General features: G+C 46.1%; 2 protein-coding genes across 7 annotated transcripts in view; both read right to left on the reverse strand.

Moving 5' to 3' along the window:
- RABGAP1L (RAB GTPase activating protein 1 like) overlaps positions 1 to 22,686 on the reverse strand; it is a 223,838-nt gene that overhangs the window by 135,070 nt on the left and 66,082 nt on the right. The gene's annotated exons all lie outside the window — the stretch shown is intronic.
- GPR52 (G protein-coupled receptor 52) lies at positions 15,874 to 21,143 on the reverse strand. 2 transcript variants are annotated; one of them, XM_054073612.1, is made up of 2 exons: positions 19,924 to 21,143; positions 15,874 to 18,962 (listed from the first exon to the last, which is right to left on the reverse strand). In XM_054073612.1, exon 2 carries the CDS (start codon positions 18,773 to 18,775, stop codon positions 17,690 to 17,692), a length of 1,086 nt encoding a protein of 361 aa, XP_053929587.1. In that variant the 5' UTR covers positions 18,776 to 18,962; positions 19,924 to 21,143; the 3' UTR covers positions 15,874 to 17,689. The 2 variants fall into 2 exon arrangements, with proteins under 2 accessions (XP_053929587.1, XP_053929586.1); XM_054073611.1 differs by having other exon boundaries at positions 15,874 to 18,967.

Below are 22,686 nucleotides of genomic sequence, written 5' to 3' on the forward strand. Positions count from 1 at the left end.
TAACTAACTGTGCTTGGAGAGCACGGGAAGCGTGACAGGGTTGGTATTAAAAAGCTGTTACCTTTTCACTCTGCAGTATTTCTCACGTAACGGAGTTTCAGCTCCATACGGGCTAGGAAATAACCCCACCAGTCCAGCAACGCCAGCTCTGGCAGAGCCCTGCTTCACCCAGTGCCCCACAAAAGGAGGTGTGTAACCCAGAGGTCACAGACGCGTCTGGGAAATGCGAGTTGGTGGGCACGATTATAAAACTGCAGTTCTAAAACCAGATTTTCTACCACGTGTGATTCATCTCAACCAAATCGCACCACTTGCCCAATGAGGACATGAGTTTATTCCTTAGACAATGGACGATGCTCACCACTCCAAGTGCAATTGTGCCTCACACCAAGAATTATCAGGAGCAAACAAAGAAGGCGCCCCCAAACAACTGTTTCAGCTGTTACTTTCCTAATCCTGTTTTACGGTAATTAATGCTCAAATCTCGATAGCAGATACAGATATAACAGTGCCAACTTCTAAGAAACTTCTCATTTGTAACATAAATATTTTGTTACGCAAACTGTGGAGTTGTAAAAAATGGCAAAGGAAAGGATGTTGCCATCTCTGTGGCATTAACAAGAAGTTACAGAAATTCTCCACGGGATGATGGAAAGAGAGAGAAAAAACAAATGCTGTTGATTCCAAGGGAGCAGAAACATGATTTATTCTTACCCACCTGCTACCACTTAGCAGCATTGTAAAACAGGCTCATCGATATTAGAAGAACAACAGAAGTCACCCATCCTGGACACTGGACAAAAGTCTGATTGTGGCGTTTAAGAGAGCAGCCCACTCCAAACCTGTCAGTGAGACGCAGCCCGGCAGGACCGAGCTCTCCAGCCAGCGTGGGATGGGAGCCACCGCTGTGACAGCAACAGAACCCACGGACTGAAGTCATTGTTTCCTTTGATTTCATTTTTCTACACACCGTCCAGCCTCTCACCTAAGTCTTTTACCCAGTTAAAATCTCCCTCTTGGAATACAATTTATCTTTGAACTATGTTTTGATCAACAAAAACTTACCTGGTTTTCAACTGCTCTCTCTTCAGTATTCATTGTTCATTCCCCGACACTGCCAGTTCCCAATTCAAACTAAAAAAGCAGTTTAGCGGGTACTACTTAACACCAACACTGTAACTCTAATCCATACCCAGAAAGGTTCCTTAACTTTTTTGCCTCCTTCTGATTATAGCCTGCCACGTGAGGGAAGACCGAGAGAAGGGGGTTTGTTCAGCATTGGGGAAAAAAAAAGTCTTAAGGGACACCTTATCATCCTGTTCCAGTGTTTAAAGGATGGCTACAATGGAGATGGAGTCACATGGAAAAGGCAAGGGGTAATGGGTACAAATTACTCCTGGGAGATTCTGATTGGAGAACAATCAGCCATTGGGATAATCTCCCCAGGGAAGTGGTGGATCTCCCAACATTTAAGACTGGGCTGGACAAGGTGCTGGCCTATCTTGTCTAGACCTCGCTTTTGCCAAGAAAGGTTGGACCAGATAATCCTTGAAGTCCCTTCCAACCTGGGATTCCTTGATTCTATGATCTACGATCATATAAAATGGTAAACAAGCGCCAGATATGAAAGGTAAGGTCATAGTATCCTAGTACATATGCGCGAGCTGCTCCCTTCATCAGTCAGAAGGAACCACCTAAACAGGGCTTTGAAAAGAAGTCCAACGGATCAGCTGCTTTCAGCCCCTCCTTACAACAGCTCTCCCTCTTCTCCTGACACGGTGCTTCCATTCATGATGCTCTCGGTACAATGCAGAGCACCACTTCTGAGAAAGTCCTGAAAGCACCTGACTGCAACTACATGGAAAAGGGAGAATCGGCAAAAGAGAAGACTGACAAATAAATGGAATTAAAATGATATAAATTAATCAAAAATAGGAGGAATGGAAACCATCCATTATGTTGATGGAGCTGTTAAATTTAGTCCAATAGTACTGCCATCAGCGGTATAACCATCAGTTCAGGAAGACAACCCAAGAACTGGAAGCACAGATCATCAAGTAAATACCTGTAATCCCTAACTTGGCTACAAAAAAAACTCGTCGTGCAATATGAGTTAGAAGAAAATGACCCAATCTCAAATCTCAGTAAGTTTACAGACTATCTGCAGTGATTATTCACTTCTCTTAGTAACAAATCCACAGTCATTGAGTTACTTGACTGGGATTTTGGGCAGCTCAGCGATGCTGAAAGATCAGGCTAGGTCTACTTAGTAGCCTCAAATGAGTATTTAGGAACTTAAATTTAAACCCCCAGGTCTCCAAGTGCCATTCTATCTCTTTCTGTTACACCTCAAAAAGATCACACTATGCAAAGCTCCAAAAGCCATCAGACATAATTTTCGCCTCAAAAAGTCATAGCTATTTTTTATTATTTATTGCTTCTCTAACAGCCATTTGAGAATGACCTTTAAATTGAAAGATCTTACCCTGTGGGCATCTACCGTATAATGCCGAGGTCTGGAAGACAGAGTGGATGACAAAGAAACACTGACTGATTCTTGGCGGGGTGGGAGCCTCAGAGCTCCCATTCAGAACACCACGGCTCCCTCTAACAACTTCTCAGAGCGGGCACGATCTTTTAAAGTTAAAAGACAGACCGCAAGTAGAGAATTGAATTGGTTTTGGACACGGAGCGTTAGAAACAGAGAGGAGCGAGGTTACCGGTCAGACAGGAAAAGGCAATCTCAGAGAGACCACGGGCAATCAAAAGGTACAGAATTAGTCAGAGCCCATCTGATCAGCTCTTGGTCACATCGCGTTTTACATTTCATTTTCTTTCATTTGACATTTCATGTTCTTTCATTTTACGCAGAATATACTAGAAGACAGAAAACTTATTATTTCAGTCCTGACACCACGTATATTCCTCAAAGTTTAGGTAATATAAACAAAGACAAGTTTAGAGACTGAGAATGCACTGAAACAGGTCAAATTCAGAGCTTCAGGTATTTTCTGAAATAAAAAAAAATAACTATGAGTAACCATGAGAAAAAGCAGCTGTTTAAAACCATCAAAAAAAAGGAACAGAAAAATGGTTCTTGCTTTTCTAACAACCTCCCACTTCACAGGTCTAAGAAAATGACTTTTCATGGGGAAAAAAAAAAAATCTAAATCACAGAAATGAAATCCAGTAAAGGTAAAAACGACTGTCTCGGCTGCTCCTTTCTTTCACGTTCAATCCTACTGAGAGAAATAAATTAACTACTCAGAAGCGTAAAAAACCACTTGACAACACCACATGGAACAACAGCCTCAAAAATAAGGCATGAGGCTTCAGGCAAAACATTCCTAAAACACTGAAACCCCACACCTTTCCTGAAGTTCCCACGCTGACCGGAGGAAGCCGAGTATCCTGCACACGAAAAACTCATTGCATCACTGCTGCTGAAAGGCTTCCGCCGGTGACGGTTCACTCCGTCTGCCTCAAGGTTCCTGCTAGGCTTACGGGATGAGTTCCAACGCGGAGCTGGAGTTCATCCCACAGACCCAGATGGCATCTCTGCGTGCAGCGGGGTGGGGAGGAAGGACGTCCTCTGCCCACCGCGGCTGAGGAGCAGCTCCGATGCTGCTCAAGCCCTAAGGAAAACCCCACCCCAGGACTTGGTTCAAACACCCCAAAACCTGCGGCAGACTTGGAGCGCCGTCGGGCTGGCTCCGCCGTGGGCACAGAACCTGGGCATAGACCATAGGTGCCGGGACGACAGCGGGGGCAGCTGGGCTGAAACCCAGGGTCTGGGTGCTCACGCGTGCCCAAGGGGACAGAACTCATAAGGATCTGCAGCATAAAGCCCCGTCAGCTCAGGTCTTCCCCGTGCAAGATCTCGCTGAGCTGTAGATCTGCACTGCAGAATGTCACCTCAAAAAGACCTCAGAGCCTTTTCATATACGCTGTTTTATCGCCTGTGAGTTATCTACCTAATAATGAAACGAGTGTGAATTGAAAGCTGCCCATTTTACAGCCCATAACTATATTTCTAATCACAATCCAGGTCTTTAATAACAAGAGAGCAAATTAAAAACGAAATAAAACAATCTTTTCCAGTTGCTGTTGGGACTGAGCTTAGCCAGGCTGGTGATCAAAACTCCTCATCTATAGTGAGAAGTAAAAAACTGGGTCTAAATTTAATGTTAGAGTTACGTTTTTCTAAGTGTTAACATTAAAATTACGATAAATACTATAAATACGTAATTTGTTACATATATCATTTGATTACTGTTCAGAGCCAAGATTTTGCTACCAATCTTCTGAATGGCTTCTAAGAGGCTGTAATGGTTACCCAGACGGGACACAAACCCACTGGCACAAAATACAGAAGTCACAGGCTAAATCTAACTGTGAATTCATGGAACTCCACGTACAATGAGACCTAAATATTACACGACGTGTGCTAATAGTGCCCTAATTATGAACGAAAACCATTAACAAGAAAGCAGGTCAATGCAAACACAGCTCGCGATGCTGTTGCCAAGAACCAGGGAGAACTGAAGAGACTGAATGGAGAGAAATCATTTTGTCCGGTTATAACAGTACAAGGCATAACCCGAATGTGATTTATATGCATGAGATTATTCCGTCGTGGATAATAAAGGCAGCCTGAATAATAAAGAGATGTGTGACCAACAACCTTCTGTAACGCGGGAGGTTCACACAGGAGGAAAAGAGGCTCCTCGTAGCAGTGGTCAAGGGTTCGTGTTCAGCACCTAACAAAAGGTCTACACAGCAGTAAACAGTTAAATACCTTTTTAACGAAGACTACAGTCTCGCATAAATAGAAAAAAAATGTTTTTTGTTAAAAAAAACCCCAAACCTCAAAACCAACCAAAATGCAAAACATCCACAAACACTCCCCAAGGCATTTGAGATTTCAGTGCTAATTCTGAATATTCAAATATTCCAAACTGGACAGTAAGAGATGACAGAACAAAAATCAGGATTTAATCTTGATTCAATCTTTATCTTTAACCTAGTCATAGAGTATCTTAATGCCTTTTACCTCATACTGCACTTCAAGGGAAAATGGCCAATATGCTGTTAAATTAAAAAATGAGAGCAATGCAATGCAGCCTGGAGGGAAGGGGAGGCTCAGGACAGAAACTACAGCAAAACGTGGTCAGACTCTTCCGAGCTCAGATATAGGAGCTCTACTTCAATATCTTAGAGTTATATTTTTTTAACCTGTCATGTGTTTACCATAACAATCTATATTTAAAGTTTTTAATCACGTGAAATGATATAGCAAAATATTCTTACAACTAGCATTTTTTACATAGATGGAAGAACAGAATCATAAAACACTTTGGGTTGGAAGGGACCTTAAAGCCCATCCAGTTCCAACCCCCTGCCATGGGCAGGGACACCTCCCACTGGCTCAGGCTGCCCAAGGCCCATCCAACCTGGCCTGGGACACCTCCAGGGATGGGGCAGCCACAGCTTCCCTGGGCAACCTGGGCCAGGGCCTCACCACTCCCATCATGAAGAAATTATTCCTAATGTCCAGTCTAAATCTGCCCCTCTCCAGTTTATCCCCATTCCCCCCATCCTATCCCCACAGCCTTTGTGAACAGCCCCTCCCCAGCTTTCCTGTAGCCCCTTCAGGCACTGGAAGGTCGCTATAAGATCTCGTCGGAGCTTTCTCCTCTCCAGGCTGAATAATATTGCCCTTAAACCCTGCCAACCTCTTGGCTTATTCAGAAAACTGAAAATACGGAGCGCAACGCCTCCCGTTGCTCTTTCGCAGCCTATGCTCTTTAGCAGTGTTTCTTACCAGAGATGAGAAACGTGAGGCTTTTTGAACGTCTGTTACCACATTGTCTCTGGTTCAGCACAGAAACACAGACGCACACTTGTTTCATGGGAGACTTCTGTCCTCATTAGGAATGCTCTGCGGCATCCCCTTCGACTGCAATGGAGACGTTCATGACTCATGTTGGGTACTTGCCGAAAAATCAGAAGCTGAGGGCTTCCCATATCGCTGCTAGGCTGAATAGAGAAAACTGAGCCAAACTTAGAATTCCAAGGCTCCCTTGAAATAAACAGGAATTCTGCTGGCAGCAGGGATGCCGGGTTGGACCAAAATGTATATAATTAATAACACTAATGAGCTACCCCATTCAAAAGCCGCAAAAATACTTTCTGATTGCAGAAGATTGCAAAGCTCTCATGACTTCTAGGTTGCACACACTGTTAAAAGAGATGTTAGAAATGTCTGCTACTGCCCACGCTTTCATTTTTCTATATTCTAAATTACCAGTAACATTTCCAGTAAGATAACAGAAAAAAAAACCCTAAACAGGTGGTATAAACCAAATATCCACTTGAAATTTCAACATTTCCTGTGCAAGGACATTGTTTTTCACATAACTACTTCATAAGGAAGAAAAATGATGATACCTACGGTCTTGCTGGTTTCTGCGAGTTCACTTAAATTCTGCTGCAAGAAAACAACCAAGACATACTCAGTCATGAAACTAATTTAAACACTGATATCGAAAGCTACAATTTTGCCTGACATTTTCTCATCTTTCGCCCTCTAGAATCCATCAATAGGAGGAAGAGGACTCCAGCTAGCTTGGAGATGCAGTAATGCATGGAACTGCAACACAGAATATGACTTTGAACAAATCCACTTCATGACTTAGCCGCTCCATCACAAGGCATGAGCACCTAGCAAAGAAAGGACCGGATTGCAGCTTAAAAATCCCATTTTATTCACAGAACGTAACTATTGATACCGGTTTTAAAAGAAAATGAGAAAACGTTATCAGAAGCAAACCAGCGCTAACTCATCTGATTGCAAACCAAAAGGAGTGGGACGGAACAGCCTTCCTCTATAATAAAATCCAACAGGAATATGTAGTTGAAGAGATAGGCCGACAGGCAGAGCAACTCTATAAATATATCAGCCCCAGTTACACAGAGATCCGGTTTGAATTCTGGGTTTATTTCTCAGTGGATAACACAGTGTTTCAGAAAACAGATAAGGGGCTGTGGATTAGGATTGGAACAACGTGGCCATACGGGAGTCTCATCACGCTCATGAAGACATTCGCCTTGTTCCCTACAGGACTTTGCTGTTGGCTTCACTGTGAACTGCGGCGACTGCCAAAATACTGAGAAAATGAGTTGTTGGGAACTGTTATATTTCATAGGATCATAGAATAGTTTGGGTTGGAAGGGACCTTAAAGATCACCCAGTTCCCCCCCGTGCCAAGGACAGGGTCACCTCCCACTGGATCAGGGGCTCCGAGCCCCATCCAGCCTTGAACCCCTCTCCAGGGATGGGGCAGCCACCGCTGCTCTGGGCAACCCCAGCCAGGGCCGCAATGGGCTGTCAGGGGAACGTTCCCAAGGATTCAACCCCCCCTTGAATACAACATCGTGGTTTCTGCACTGGTAGTGACCTCTGTATCTTTTATCCCACGAGTACGGCACCACATTCTCTACTGGCGTGTTAAAGCAGAGGACTTGCCGGACCTCTACTGAACGCGCTGCAGCGTGGGAGGGGGCCCGGCTCAGCCACGGGCAGCGCAGGCATCCCCGCTTCGGCAGCATCACCTTTTCTTTCCAAAAAATCACAGGATTTAGACAGGGCTCCGTTAGCTGTGGACTGCCCGTAATAACAGCTTGGCTCTCAAATACCACAATTATTGGGAAAAACGATAAAGTTTACCCCCTCATACTTGATATCAGAACTGGCAACACAGTCCCCTTCCTGACGGCTTTGCTTATGCTCTGACAGAACCCATTTTGCTTCGGCAGCGAGAGGAGATGGGGGCAGTTGATCATGCTGACACTCCTCCTCCCACGGCCCCTTCCGCACACACCCAGACACGCGGCCACAGACGCCCATTTGTCACTCATAGGTTTATTGGGGAAAAAACAGCTGCGCATTCTTTTCCTGACAGATCAAATATGATAAGAAATACCCAGAGTTAGTATACACTAAGTAATAAAGATGTAACGGTGCACCGGAGTGGGAAGGGAAGAGCAGACGCTGGGCCAGCCCATGGTTCCTCTGGCACCGAAAGGGTCTCCGGCAGCGCCCGGGTGCCGGCTGCCCGAGGACAGGACGATTCCCCCACCGCAGGCTCCCAGCCCCCAGCAACCTGCAGCACGTGGGCACTCTAACCAGACCACGACAACAGCATTTAATACTCTATTCCTCTTTGAATTCCTCTGTATTTTTAACCCGCGGCAGCTTTGACATCCAAGTGTCTCGTGCCCATCTAGTCCGTAATTCACCGTGGACGGTTTGTTTTCATAGCACTACCTTGACTTGAACCTTTCTGCACTGGCATAAAGACAATGATTCACTACATCCTTGTGTTGCACACGACCTCCCAGACCACTCATGCACCTCATTCCTTTCTTTTCTGGGTTGGAAAATCCTACAGACTTTAGTTGTTCCTTAGAGGAGAACGGTTCCTTTGCCATTCCTCAGAACTCCTTCCAGCTGTGCTACCGTGGACCAGCCACGCTCAGTATTCAAGAGCCAGACACACCATGGTGATGGCAGCGATGCTTTCTAATCGTTCTCTTTATTACTTCTATAATTACTCGTTCTCAATACGTTGGGTAGGCCACGTCCCATTAAACTACCATTCCCATAAGGCGATTTATAGTAACCCCAAATCCTCTTCCCAGCAGGAAAGGGACACAATTCATTTGGTTACTGTATGAAAATGAGAAGCTGATTTACTTCAGAATCAATATTTATATTTCTCTCTTGAGTTTCATCAATCACTCGAAACTCAAGTCTTTCCCAAAATAAACTATCAACAGGTACTTCTCACCTATATCACATTTCCAATCTCTTTTTACCAATGTAAACCATCTTCTAGTTGCTATAAGTTTATTTTTAAACATAATCAACACTGTTCTTACCAGAGCGCTTTGCTGTGATTTTTGTTTTGCAAATACAGGCATTGCGAATGCAGTGAAATTCTATAATACGATATCATTGAAACATGATTGTATCAACAACCAACCGTCACAGACATACTTCTCCCCAAAAAAAAGGTTCTCAAGCTAGGATAAACCAGAAGAAAGGACCTGTAAATGCACAGGGATAACAGGGCAGATTTAGACTAGAAATAAGGAGGAATTTCTTCATTCTGAGAGTGGTGAGACCCTGGCCCAGGTTGCCCAGGGAAGCTGTGGCTGCCCCATCCCTGGAGGTGTTCCAGGCCAGGCTGGATGGGCCTTGGACCCCTGAGCCAGTGGGAGGTGTCCCTGCCCACGGCAGGGGGGTTGGAACTGGATGAGCTTTAAGGTCCCTTCCAACCCAAATCATTCTATGATTCTATGATCAGAACCTCCATCTGCATTTGAGCAACAATCCTCACACGCTGCCCTCAGCATCAAAGTAAAGACAATAAAGAGGTGAAGTAGCTCCATCGATCCCATCCAAAATCCTGATTCACCACCGAAACAGAGCTTCTTTAGTTAGCAACATTCACAAATAAGATCAGTAGCGAATAATATTGCAGCCCAGCAGAAGAGGTTGGCGAACTTGGCATCTGTCGATGAGGCTCGTTGCCAAGACACCTGAAATCAAGTAAACAATGTACAGCAGCAGCTTCTTTTAGCTACAACGAAATGCGGCCTCAATAAATTTAAGACCAGCTGTAGCTCCCTTCAAGGACACAATCTTTCTAATATACCCATAAAGGGTTTTACATGAGTCAAGTGAAGAACATATCTACAGAACAGCAAAACTGAATTTAAAATTCAAATTCAAATTTAAAATGGAACTTTAAATATCCCAAAGCAAGAGAGCAAGTAAAGCACAGCCAGCAAAGGGAAATAATCAATTGGTTGTGAGCTCCCAATGTAAGAGATCATAAAAAATACAGTCTCCGAATGTCCTGAGTGGAAAAATTAAAAATCTTAAAAACAATTTAATTACAATAGCACATAGATATGCTTACGTTTATCGGATTTCTTGCTTTTCCATGTGTCATCTTCATAGGCCAACACGAGATTTTGCCTGGACAATATGAAGTAGTCAACATTACAGAGAAAGTAAATTCGGATAAGGATGTTTCACTTATAGCTTCTGCTTGCTCTTTTGGCTTTGGCCATTTTTGTACACGCTTAACACTTACCCAACTCTAGCCACAAAGTGGTCCCCAAAGCCCCTGGAATGAGGAAAAAGCTGCCACTGAAACCTCGTCCTGTACAACTGTTCACGACCCCTACGTACATAAAGGCACGTTAAAACTCATTATAAAAATTGCAGCGTCCAAATCTACCCGATTATAAAAAATTCACTTATAAAGACCCTGTTCACCTCCCAAGGGCATCGAGGAAAACCAGGCTCATCTGTTCCTGACCCAGTAACACCTCACGTCTCGCTGTACCCAGATCTCTCTTTTTTAACTGCAAAAAATCTTCTTACCATCAAAAACCCCAACAGCCACAGCTCTGCCAAAGCCCTGCCGAGGCCACCAAAGGAGTCACTGCCCTCGGCTGCCTCTGCCACCCCTTCTGCGCAAGACTGACTCTCCGCGTAGTAAAAATATGGAAGCAGAGGGCACGCAGGTGCTCCAGGTGCCGCAGATGTGTGCCCGCTGCCGAGCCCCGACCTGCGCGGAGCTGCCGGGCTGCCCCGAAACCCCCCCCGGGAAGAGCAGGGGGGGCAGACGCAGGCAGGTTTCCTTCTGCTGCCGACGCGGCGACAATCCAAACCACCACGGGTTTAGTCAGCGAGCATGAATCAGAGGTTTAAATGGCAGGCTGCACCGAGAGCGCCGCGTGAATCGCAGCAGGACCGGGGGGACACACACCCCGAAGCAGCGCACGCGCTCTGTGTGCGGCAGCCCTCAGTTAACCACAGACATGGAGGAGAATCACAGAATCATAGAACAGTTTGGGTTGGAAGGGACCTTAAAGCCCATCCAGTCCCACCCCTGCCGTGGGCAGGGACACCTCCCACTGGATCAGGGGCTCCAAGCCCCATCCAACCTGGCCTGGAACACCTCCAGGGATGGGGCAGCCACAGCTTCCCTGGGCAACCTGGGCCAGGGCCTCATCGCTCTCATGGTGAAGAAACTCCTCCTCATGTTTAGCCTAACTCTGCCCCTCCCCAGTTTATACCCACTGCCCCTCATCCCATCACCACAAGTCTTTATGAACAGTGGCGCTAAGGTGAGCTCCCAAAGTAAGGAAATAAAAGGCCACCCACTCTCCGTTTGGCCCCCCGACGCCACAGCCTCACCGACGGAAGGATTTTACGCCACAGATGAGGAGCCGTCCCTCTGAGCAACGAGCAGCTCCTCCGCCTCAATCCGCAGCTCTTGTATTTGCTCCCCCACAACGGAACAGCTACTGAGAACCTGTGTGCTGAAGTCACTTAACGAAGACCGAAACCCAGTGGGCTCAGCAAGCGTCTTTCCTAGGCCAGGATGAATTAGCCTGATCATGGAAAATACCATTTGTCCATTCGTAACTTGAAAATCAGATGTCACACAAAGAGAACTTTTAAATAACACATGCAGAAGCACAAATTACACAGGAGAGCTCCTACAAGGACTGGAAACCTTCACCTGGTGCAGGTATTTGAAGGCTTTGGTGCCTAACACGTATGAAATTCAAAGCAGTACATGTTTCACAGGTAATACGCTTTGTTCTATGCCGGGGACACTATTATATCTTCCCGAGCCACAAACCTATTCTTCACTTAAATATCTCATAAAATTGACTTCTTCCACAATCAAAGGAATTTGTTGCGCTTATTCAAGAAATTTATAGATAAAGAAAAAAAAAAGACAAGAAGCATTATGTATTTCATTGAAAGAAAATGAACACAAAGCAATGCTGTCCAGGTGCAGAGATGCCCTCAGGTGATCACCGCTGGCCTCGCTGAGCTTCCCCTGCCCAACACCCTCATCATATGTCACTTTTTCTAATATCACTGGCTGTAAAATTTAGACTGTGAGCTTTGAGACAGGGAAGAACCGGGCATACAAAAACTAAACTCTTCTCCCTGGTGATCACTACACTTCCAGAAGCTTCCATTTCGATCCGAACCCCCTTGTCCTTGCTCAAACCCAGTCACACAGTGATCCAAACGCAAAGCCTTCAGCATTGCTGTCACATTCTTCTCAGGAAGGTTCAGTTTTGCAGCAGTTGGTGTAAGATTGCGATAAAATCCCAGAGATCTGCAGGCATTTTTATCTCCTGAAATCATTGTTTCTGGCCTCCCCTCAGCACAGCTGAAACCGCTGAGGTTTCTGCATATTCATCCTACCCGTCACTGTACTCAGACAAAGGCAAAGTCCAAAGACATGACAGATGTGAAAGGGAGGGCTCGTGGTCTCGAGGCTGTGCAGGGCACAGAGCCATCAGCAGCTGCTCCCACGGTCTCATACTGCTCCTCGAGCACTTAAAGCTCCGGGAGCTCAGATCTGGAAGGAATTTCCTAATATCAGATGGAGAAAGGAGTCATTTTATTTAAGAGCGACTAAAATATCCTGTGAGTCGGAAGCTGCCCTTAAATATCCTCCTATATCGCTTTCACCTCCCTGATCTACAACAACGACATGGTCTTTTGTTAACAATTAAAAATGCTTAATGACTGCAGAGATCTACATATTAATTTAGCTTATACTAAAAAAAACCCTTAATTCTGTGTTAAATAGGGGAAACAAAACCCTCATTTTCCTATTTGGTTTAGCAAAAATGATGTAAGCTTTAAAACATACTGCCTTTAAGCGATGTTCCAGGCAAGGGACAGGGAAACACTACCTCAGTGATGCTTCCAGCCCTGGAAAGGCCTGAAAATTAATCAGCATCCAGTTAACAAAGTAACGTCTGCTTTTGCCATTCAAAGAGCATACATATCTTAATCGAAATCCCAGCAGAACAAACCTAACTCGGCCCTTCAGCAGAGCGACGCCGCGCTCCATCCACAAACAGCCTGGAGAGCCACCGAGGTAACCGGGGCGGCGAGGACGTCAAGGGCTTAAACTTCTCTTTTTGGTGACCCTGATGATTAAACGGCAAGCTCAGCAAACGAGGCAACCCTGGAGGCCAGCAGGGCAGCGTCCCCCTCAGCAATCCGGACCCCCTGGGCCTCTGGCGCTGCTCCTTGGCAGAGGCAGCCCAGCCCCATGGCGGTGCCGGGCACGCCGCGATCCAGGCTGTGCCAGGGCGATTCCAACAGGAGAAGTGGCTGGACTGAGAGAGGTGGACCCTCTGCATCCAAACACCAACGTATAAAAAGGAGATACATCATTTTTTTGCCTGCCTACAACTGTCACGTGGAAAGATAAAGGATTTCATCTTGAAAACAACCTTGACAGTATTAAATCTGACGCTGTTCCCATCAACCTGATAACAAAACTATGTGTTGTTCACAGTTAAACTTCATTTCTCAGGTGCAAGAAAAGATACCTAAGGAAGCAACTAAGCATTACACTGACACATTATTCTCAATATCCCACTGCTAACATGGGATGGTTATTTTGCCCAAAAAAAGGACATTTAATTTGTTTTGCCAAGTGTGGAAATTAAGCCCTTAAGGACATTCAGTTGTCGAGTATTAATGAACTAAAAGTAATTATAACAGCGATATAATGCTATTTTTAAGGGGTCTTCGTGAACCGTACCTATGAAAGGTGGCTCTATAAAGCAAAACATTCCAAACTTTCCAGTAGGGGAGGCACAAAGCTTCGGCACAAGAATAAGCCTGGCACGATACCGAGTCCTTTATCAAGTATAAAATGGATTCTTAAGCAGAAACGGGGTGGGGGGAATAATCTTACTATAAGACAATAAACTTCTAAAAGACAGCATTGTGCTTTTTGTTACTACTGTTTTCTTTCCCTTTAAAGAACAGTACTTTACGGAAAAATCCACTCAGCCCTTCCAGAGAACAGGGGAGCACATAGAATTTGGTGAAGAAAAAACGACTTTTCTGGTAGCACTTCTGCTACCATTACCTGGGGTTTTTTTTTTTAACTTTTCCTTAGGCTGAAGAGATGAGGTTCCCAAACTGGTAACACCAGCAACCTCGACACGGCCTCCGTTATCCGAAAGCCTGAGTAGCCAAGAGGAATGTAACAGCACAACAGCATCTACCTGCACAGAGGAGCTTTGTACGCGTCTACATACATTCGTTTTGCTTACCTATGAGGCACATCTCTTCACTTTACTCTTTTTATTTAGTATTTAACATAGGTTTTCTCCTCATGGCTACGCTTTGGTTTGTACGGGCACCTAAAGCTCTAGCGACTCCCTCCACGTATCTGGGTATGGAGAGACTCAGCTATTACCTGCATTACCAACAACTATTTTTTCACGTCCGTTTCTCCAGTCAGTGTCTGGTCACCTACCGACTGGGTATTTCATAAACCATACACGCCTCCAAGCACACGGAAACGGGCTGTGTGCTCCACGTGCCAGCCTTAAAAGCCCCACTCTTTAATCAGCTTTTCATACAAGAACTTGAGGCTTTATATAATGACAGAATGAAAATCAGAAGTGACAGACTGGATGACTGGAATTTCCATTGGACTTTTTTACCCATTAAAACATCCAGCCTAATAATTTTGGAAGAGAATTTAGCACCAGCTGGAATCCTCAGACAGTTTAGTAAAACAATAACAAACCCCTCAAATAAATTTTAACATTATGAGCTTAGAAAATACTCTCAAAAACGAAACCAACTTACTAAATTTAAAAACGCGTGTGACTCCCGCTAGGTCGAAACCTGTCATCCTGCAAACGGCAAGAAGAAATGCCATATTTACCTTTGCTGAGGATGTTTAATTAGACAGAATCCAGGAGACTCAGATTTGCGAAGAACAGGTTGAAGGGTGCTTTTACAAGAACTGAAATTCAGGGTCCAGAGAAGCAAATCGGCACTCTTGCACCCACAATGTTAAGCCAGCGCTTAAGGAACAGACCCCCGGAAAATGGCAAAGCACCTGGGAATCTACGATTTGGTTGCAGGGTATTGAATTTCTACTCTATTCTCTCCCTTCAAGGACAGCCTGAGGAAAAAGGAACCACCCAACAACTCCATGAGCTCAGCAGGATGGCAGAGAGCAAAGCATCGCTAGCTCGGCGGGCCGGTGAGGGAACCTCGTGCCGCAGCCTTGGAAGGGAAGCTCCCTCTCTGACCTACCGTTTGCAGGCAGTAAAGCTTCACGGTGATGTGCACCAACTCCACCTGAGGTTACACAAACAAAGTTCAACTAAGGCACTGCTGCTACAAGTGCGTTAGCTCGTGTATTCCTGCAGGTTTGTACAGGACCGTGCTAAAAACGCGTCTGCCGCCTCCAGGCTGCACTCAGTGAAAGGCTGGTTCACATTTGAGCACCTTCTAGAACTTCTCTGGAATTTCAGGAGGTCCCATAGAAACACATTACCAACGAAAACCAGAAGCGGTAAGCGGGCAGCTCTGGAGCACAGATATAAAACTGCTTTACTGGCAGGAAACCAGCCCTGCGAATTGAGAGAAATGACGCTTCGTTGCCCCTTGCCTACGCCTCGCATGCTGAGGACCTATAAGCAGAAACAACGACAAAATAGAGACAAACCGAAATGAATCCCAGTCGTGTTTGTAAGAAGAGACGGGGTTACATAACCTTACAGAGCAGCAGCCAGCCAGAAAGAGCCTTCCAAAAGACACAGCAACTTTCCAAAGGACGGCAGCAGGCACATTCCTGTAGACACGGAGCATCACGAGAAACGTGCAAAGAATACAATTCCTTCTTCTACATCTATCAGAGCTAATTGTCAGCAACAGCTCAGCTCAAGGAATGGTTCAAGTCGTATTTCAATCTGCTTTAAAGATTGTACAATGCTAGAAACCAGCATATAAACATTTAAGACGGCAAGTGAGCAGCTTTGAGGTTTGGATTTTAAAACCGTTTTCTCTTGAGCCCTAACCCAGAAGAACTTCCACAGAGAACGGAGCGTAATATCAGGGAACTAAAGCCAAGGCTGGTTTTGATAGACATAATACTACTTTATTCCATTGTTTCAGCTTACTTACAGGTTTAAAAAAAGGTACAGGGGTTCAGAACCACCTCAACAGAACAGGGAATACATAATTAAGGGAGATCTAGAGTCAAACCACAAGTGTGCAAGCGTGGTTAGCTTCCATTACAAAAAGTAATAGGCACGATCTTGACATATGCATTTTGGTGAAAGAAGAAATAATAGTGCAGTGTTAAAAGGCACCAACGATCAATAATTGGGCCTTTTTTAAAAGCCAATAACCATCTAAGAAAATTACATTTGGTTCAAAATAATAATTTAAATATTTTATTGATTGGCATGCATCTGAACCCCTGGCGATTTATTACACAAACCTAATGTGTGCCCTTGCAAAATAAAAAATATTTCATCAGTGGACCTGAAAATCAGTTCAGTACAAAAGGAAATTCTGAAGCTTTTTGCCTGTATTTAACACTAAGCTGTCTTCTTCACTTCCTCCAAGAACACTTGTCTAAAAAAAAACAGCTATTCAACAACTGCAAAGAAGTATTTCTCTTAAAGCAAGTGTAATTTTTAATCCGGTAGCATCGACCTATATCTCATGTGCTATGAAAACATTAGGCACAGACCACAATTTACGTTTTCTCTAAAAAAATACAGTATGTGCAAGGCAGGTTCACAGAGCGGACTGACAGCTACGACAGTAAGCTATGGAGACTCCCCAAAGAAAAGGGGTCGTTTTCGTTTTCTAAGCAGTGCTGCACACTGCTGTGTGCCATTACCATATCTGCATTAGGATTATCTGTGTAGCCAATGAAGGAGAAGCTTCAGTACACCCTAACGGACACTACATCCATTCTGTGTGCGAATTGAACAGGATCAGGAGAATGAAAAGACTGAAGAAGTCATTGTGCATGGGCAGCTGCAGTTACTCAGCCAGCCGGGAAGGGCTATTGCTTTTGCTTTCTACAGGAAGAAAGGTTTGAAACTCTGTTTACCTTGTAGGTGCCCTCAAACTAAACCAGTTGGACGTGATGGAATCTCGGGATGCACAGTATGGGAAAAAAGGGGCGAATGAGAGGGAGAGCTTCTGTGAAAGTGTGCCGTTTTATCCAGAAGCGTCGTGCCCAGGGTGGGTTTTATGCATCGCGGAGCGTTTGTACAACTGAAAATCGCCCGAGATGTGAGCAGAGACAGAGCTGAGTATTAATCTGCAGTATCTACTATAGTCCTCAGGTATATAATTTACAGTTAGAGCCACTTACTGTGCTGCTGATTGTTTCTCTTAAATATATTTTAATTCAGAAGGCTACAGTATATTCTGACACGAAGATAGTAAGACAACTTTTCTACAAGGGGGAAAATATTAGGTAGTAACTAGCTTATTGATTTTACGAGGATTCTCCTCTGATGTGGTAGTTATTTCACGCCCTTTGGAAGATTTTTAGTTCTGACTTCCTTCATCGTCTCTGTCGAATCACTCTGCTCACAACTTCACAAGAGCTATATTCAAGTCCAGTGACCCCCTCTTAACAGCAGCCTTTTCCTTTTCCGCAATCCCTTTTAAACTCACTCTCACATCACAGCAAACTAGTCAAGTAAACACTTCTCTTCTGGCAGGTTTCCAGATACAGCAAACACTATCAAAACTCCACGTTTGTTTAACATGCGCCAGTTCTCTTTAAATGGAGCACGAATTAGCCCGTTTCCTTGGCTTAGGGTCCCGTACGTCCCTGTCTTTTAAACACATACAAGATGAGCATATTGTCTCTGACAGTCTCCGCAGTCCCAGCCTGAAAACGCTGTTGGAGAGGCTATAGATCACACAGTTGCAGAAACTATTGCTTATAGCAAGCCAGGTCGTTAAGAAGGAAAGCGCTGGGTTTTCCAACACCCTCGAGCTCTCCAGCAGAAAGTATATGATATAGGGGAGCCACAGCATGTAGAACACGCTGGTTATCCGAAACAACACCATGGCATAGCGGCGATCGGGGCCGTGCCCAGTCTCCCCAGCGGCATCCACTTCGTGGCTAGGAAATCGAGCTCGCCGGTCGTTTATCTCTTTGGTGTGCTGCCGGCAGATTTTAAAGATGTGGAAATAGGTGAAGCATATGACAAAGGCAGCGGGAGCGTATAGTAAGCACACGATAAAGCCAGTAAAATAGGCATTAGTTAGCCAGGAGGTAGCACACCATTCAAAAATATCTCCATGGTAACCAGGTTTTCCCCAACCGAAAAAGGAAGGCAAGAAGATCAGACAAGAGTATATCCAGATCAAAATGATGCAGATTCTCAAGCGACAAGGTGTGACCAGTTGATTATAGGAGAGAGGCTTTGTTATAGCGAGATAGCGATCCACGCTGATGCAAGCGAGACATGCCATAGACACGCTTTTCAGCACAGAGATGATGTATCCGAAAACTTGACAAGTCAAGGACTCATGGACACCTGTCGAGTAGTGGAGCAGCGACAAAGTAGGAACCAAGCAGCTCACTCCCACAAAGAGATCGGCATAGGCCATGGTCTGAATAAAATAGCTGGTGGTGTAATGATGCAGGAGTGGAGCACAGTGAAAAACAAAGATCACAGTTAAGTTACCCGCAATGATTAAAAACGTTAGCAAGACAATAACAACCGTCTCAAGGATACAGATGTCAACCGCATTGTAGTGACCGAATCCAAGAGGGCAGGAGAGGTGCTCAGATACGTTCGTAACACTACTGCTCATATTCAGAGTCCTCCATTCAATCCATCGGGACTGGTTCATGTTTTGTGACCCGGGAACACTGCAATCTGAGCCTTAGCGAGCAGATGACCCGCTTAACAGCAGCTAACCTCTGCTTCAGGGTCTCCCGATCTCTCTCTGCAGACACTGCCAGTGCTTACATGTGAGAGGGTTACAGTCCCACAGCTGTTGATGCCTCCTCAGCATCAGTGCATCACCTCTGGCACACCTTAGCTTTAAGGAAAGAAAGAAAGAAAGAAAGAAAGAAAGAAAGAAAGAAAGAAAGAAAGAAAGAAAGAAAGAAAGAAAGAAAGAAAAGAAAAAAACAAAAACAAAAAAAGCCAGAAAGAGAAAGGCCACTGATCAGCTCCTCCAGTGCTCTTGACCCATCCTTAGCAAACACAAGGCACTTCTAAAACAAACAGGTACTGCAAAATACCAAAAGAAAAAAACCAAAAACCCTGACAACAGAGACACATTCATTTCCCGGGGGGGGAGGAGGGGACGGAATTTATGACTGCTTATTTTCCTGAGAAAGTCACTTACTTTGGAATATAATGGGGCAAGGGGGAGAAAGGGAAGGAGGAACCTCAGTTCAGCTCAGGTTTCCTGGACCAGCAGTTACTGGAAATAATCTTTTTACTATCTCGATTTAAATCACAGACTGACTGCAGAGTAAAGGAGAAAGTTCATCATCTAATGCTGTCTTTTCTGGCTCCTTTCAGGAGATCGTAGCCTGTCTTATCCGTGCTATTCAGTGGAAAGGTAAGGAAAACATTTTTGTCAAGGTTAATTCCAATAGACTCACCACTGCTTGGGTATGAATAATGAATTTTATTTGGAGGGAGGCAGCTGGGGGACAAGGCAGGTTTGTCCTCTGACTCCCAAGAAAGAAAACATACATCTCACATACAATGAGAAAGATCGTACCTATTCATTTAAAAAATGAAAATAGTTTAAGAATAGAATTTGGAGACTATGTCAATATTCACAATTCCTTCCAACAGTTATAGTCCGTTACAATTATTAATGCCAGAAGCATACTTCAAGGTCCCCACAGACAAAATAAATCCTCTGGAATTCAATTTCAGCCAAAGTAATTTAAAATAATCATCTTTGGAAACTCTGCCATTTCTGCTACAGTGGATCGGTACCCAGGAGTTCACAGGTACATCCACGACATTGCTCACCTCTGTAGCAACACCTGAATCATTTCACAAACCCCCACACAACGAGAACAGAAACTTCCATCTGCATTCTGCCGCGAGGCTAACGAAACGCTGATTTGACCAGAAAAGCTGCCATTGTTTACTACTCCATTATTCTGTTCTTCGGCTTCATCTTCTACGTAGTTTCTGTACGTCTTAGGCAATCGGCATAATAAACAGTTGCTCTGAATCGCAGGACGTTACCTCGTTCATGTTATTCGCAGTTGTGGAGAAAGCAAGCGCTAAAGGAAAGCATCTTCTGCGCGCAGTTTTAAGCGAACGCTCGATTAGTTCAGCAATCATTAGGCAGCTCATTAATTGAACACAATCTCGCTTTTCGAAAGGCCCCTAAAATGTTTAAAACCATCTTTAATCCTGGAGTCCCTGAGACTGGGAGACGGGCGGCGAGAATGAATGGATCCACGCGAAACGATCTCCAAGGTCACCCAGCTCCCTTCGCTCCGGGTCTGTTCCGAGGTACCAGCACCTCGCCGGGCTCTGCCAGCCCTCGCCGTGCCTCCAGCAGCGCTTTCTGGCTCCGACAGCCCTCGCCGTGCCTCCAAGCAGGGATTTCTGGCTCCGACAGCCCTCGCCGTGCCTTCAGCAGGGATTTGGGGTGCTGGGAAGGGCGGATTTGCGATCCCGCTGCGGCACTTCGGGAGAGCGCGTTCCGCTCAGAGTTAATTCTCTGCCTTGCAGAAAGTCCTTCTGATTTGGTAACATCCCAGAATAATTCCAGCTGTTCCTCGCGTGGGGAAAGGGCTGCTCCCTGGAATCCCGTGCCAGCTCCCCGGCATCCTGGGATGGGCGCCGGGAGCTGCCGCTGCCTCCCCTCGCCCCTCCGAGCGCCTGCTCGCACCTGAGCCGCTCCTCCTCCTCTTCCTTCTCCTCCTCCTCCTCCTCCTCCCGCTGCGGAGGGGCCGCCTCCCCCCCTGCACCCGGCAGGGAGCGGGGATGGAGCAAGGATGCAGGACGGATGCAGAGATGGAGCAGGGATGCAGGAGGGATGGAGGGATGGAGCAGGGATGCAGGAGGGATGGAGGGATGCAGAAGGGATGCAGGAGGGATGCAGAAATGGAGCAGGGACGCAGGAGGGATGCAGAAGGGATGCAGGGATGGAGCAGGGATGCAGGGGCAGGGTGCTCAGCCTGAGGAACGGCAGCCAGACCCCCCCCAACAATGCCTGGACACCTCCAAACAACACCCTGAGCCCCACGAAAGAGGAGCTCAGATGCCACAGCAAGTGGTACCCAGACCCCCACCCCAAAGGGTGCCTGAACCCCCCCCTGCTCCAAACAGCACCTGGACCCCATCTCAAATGGTGTCTGGACCGCACCTCCAAACGGCACCTGGACACCCCCCCACCCCAAACAGCATCTGGAGCCCCCCCCAAACAGCACCTGGATCCCACCCCAAAGAGTGACCAGATTCCACCCCAAATGGCATCCGGACCCCAACCCCAAAGGGCACCCAGATCCCATGCCAAGTAATGCTGGGACCCCCACCCCAAAGGGTGCCTAGGTCTCACCCCAAAGGGTACCTGGTCCCCCATCCCAAAGTGCACCCGGGCAGCCAGATCCCACACCAAACGGTGCCGGGATCCCCCTCGAAGAGTGACCAGACCCCACCCCAAACAGCACCTGGACCCCAGCTCCAAAAGGTGCTCAAATCCCACACCAAACGGTGCCCGGATCCCCCTCAAAGGGCACTCGGACCCCATCCCAAACGCCTCAAAGGGTGAGGATGCCCAGACCCCACGGCAAGCAGCACCCAGACTCCCACCCAAAGGGTGCCCTGAGCCCCCCAAACTGCACCTGTACCCCCTCTCCGCCTCCACCCCAAAGGGCAGCAGGACCCACCACCCTAAGGCTGTTCAGACCCCACCCCAAACGGCGCTCAGAGCCCACCGCAAACTATCCAGGACTCTGGAAGCTGGGGCACCACTCACTGCACCTGCCTAGAAGCCGTCCCCAGACGGGGATGAGTTACCCTCCTCCCACGCAGGGCTTCTAGACATTCTCTGCAAACCTTCAGCTTAGTACAACACCCGCCATGGTTCAACACAAATCCTCGTCTTGCTTCAAAGACAAAATTCCAGTGCCCTGAAAATTAATTATTTTCATACTTAAGGACGATTCATTTTAACCCATCTGCACCGGCTTCCAACACCGTGCCTGTCTTTAACCGCTCCAACCGACCACAACGCAAACACTTGGGAGCAACGCATCGTTTGTCAAAGCAGAGACGTTTTAACCCAATTAATCCATCTCCCTATTCATGCAAATGGATGCCATCAACTCTAAACTTGTGTTTACTCCACGCTTCCTAAACTTCAAACGAGCAGCAGAGGCGCAGTCCCCAAAGTCGCCGTACGCGGCCCCCCTGGGCAGGGAGAAACGGGGAGTTTGGATACCAGAACACCAAGCACAGAACAGGACTCGGGGCTGTACCTCGGCAAAAGACGTGTCGGGAATGGTAGCGGAGGCTCTGACAAACTCACTCATTAGAAACTGCAGTGATTTCAGTTCCTGTAGTTCCAAGGCAAACCACAGGCACAGTTTTAATCAGCTGCTCCTGGGTTAACATCTTGTATTTCGAGTATAGCCTGGAGCAAATATCCCCGGCTGAGTGACAGGTCTGTAGAAACACAAAGCTGCATCAACTGCAGCAGCGCCAGAGTGGTTTGCAATACCGGCGTGTGATAATTCCAAACTCCTCCATCGAGGGACTGAAAGGAAAATTAAA

Source organism: Cuculus canorus, chromosome 8 (genome assembly GCF_017976375.1).
Source record: "Cuculus canorus isolate bCucCan1 chromosome 8, bCucCan1.pri, whole genome shotgun sequence".
In the NCBI taxonomy this organism is placed as follows: domain Eukaryota; kingdom Metazoa; phylum Chordata; class Aves; order Cuculiformes; family Cuculidae; genus Cuculus; species Cuculus canorus.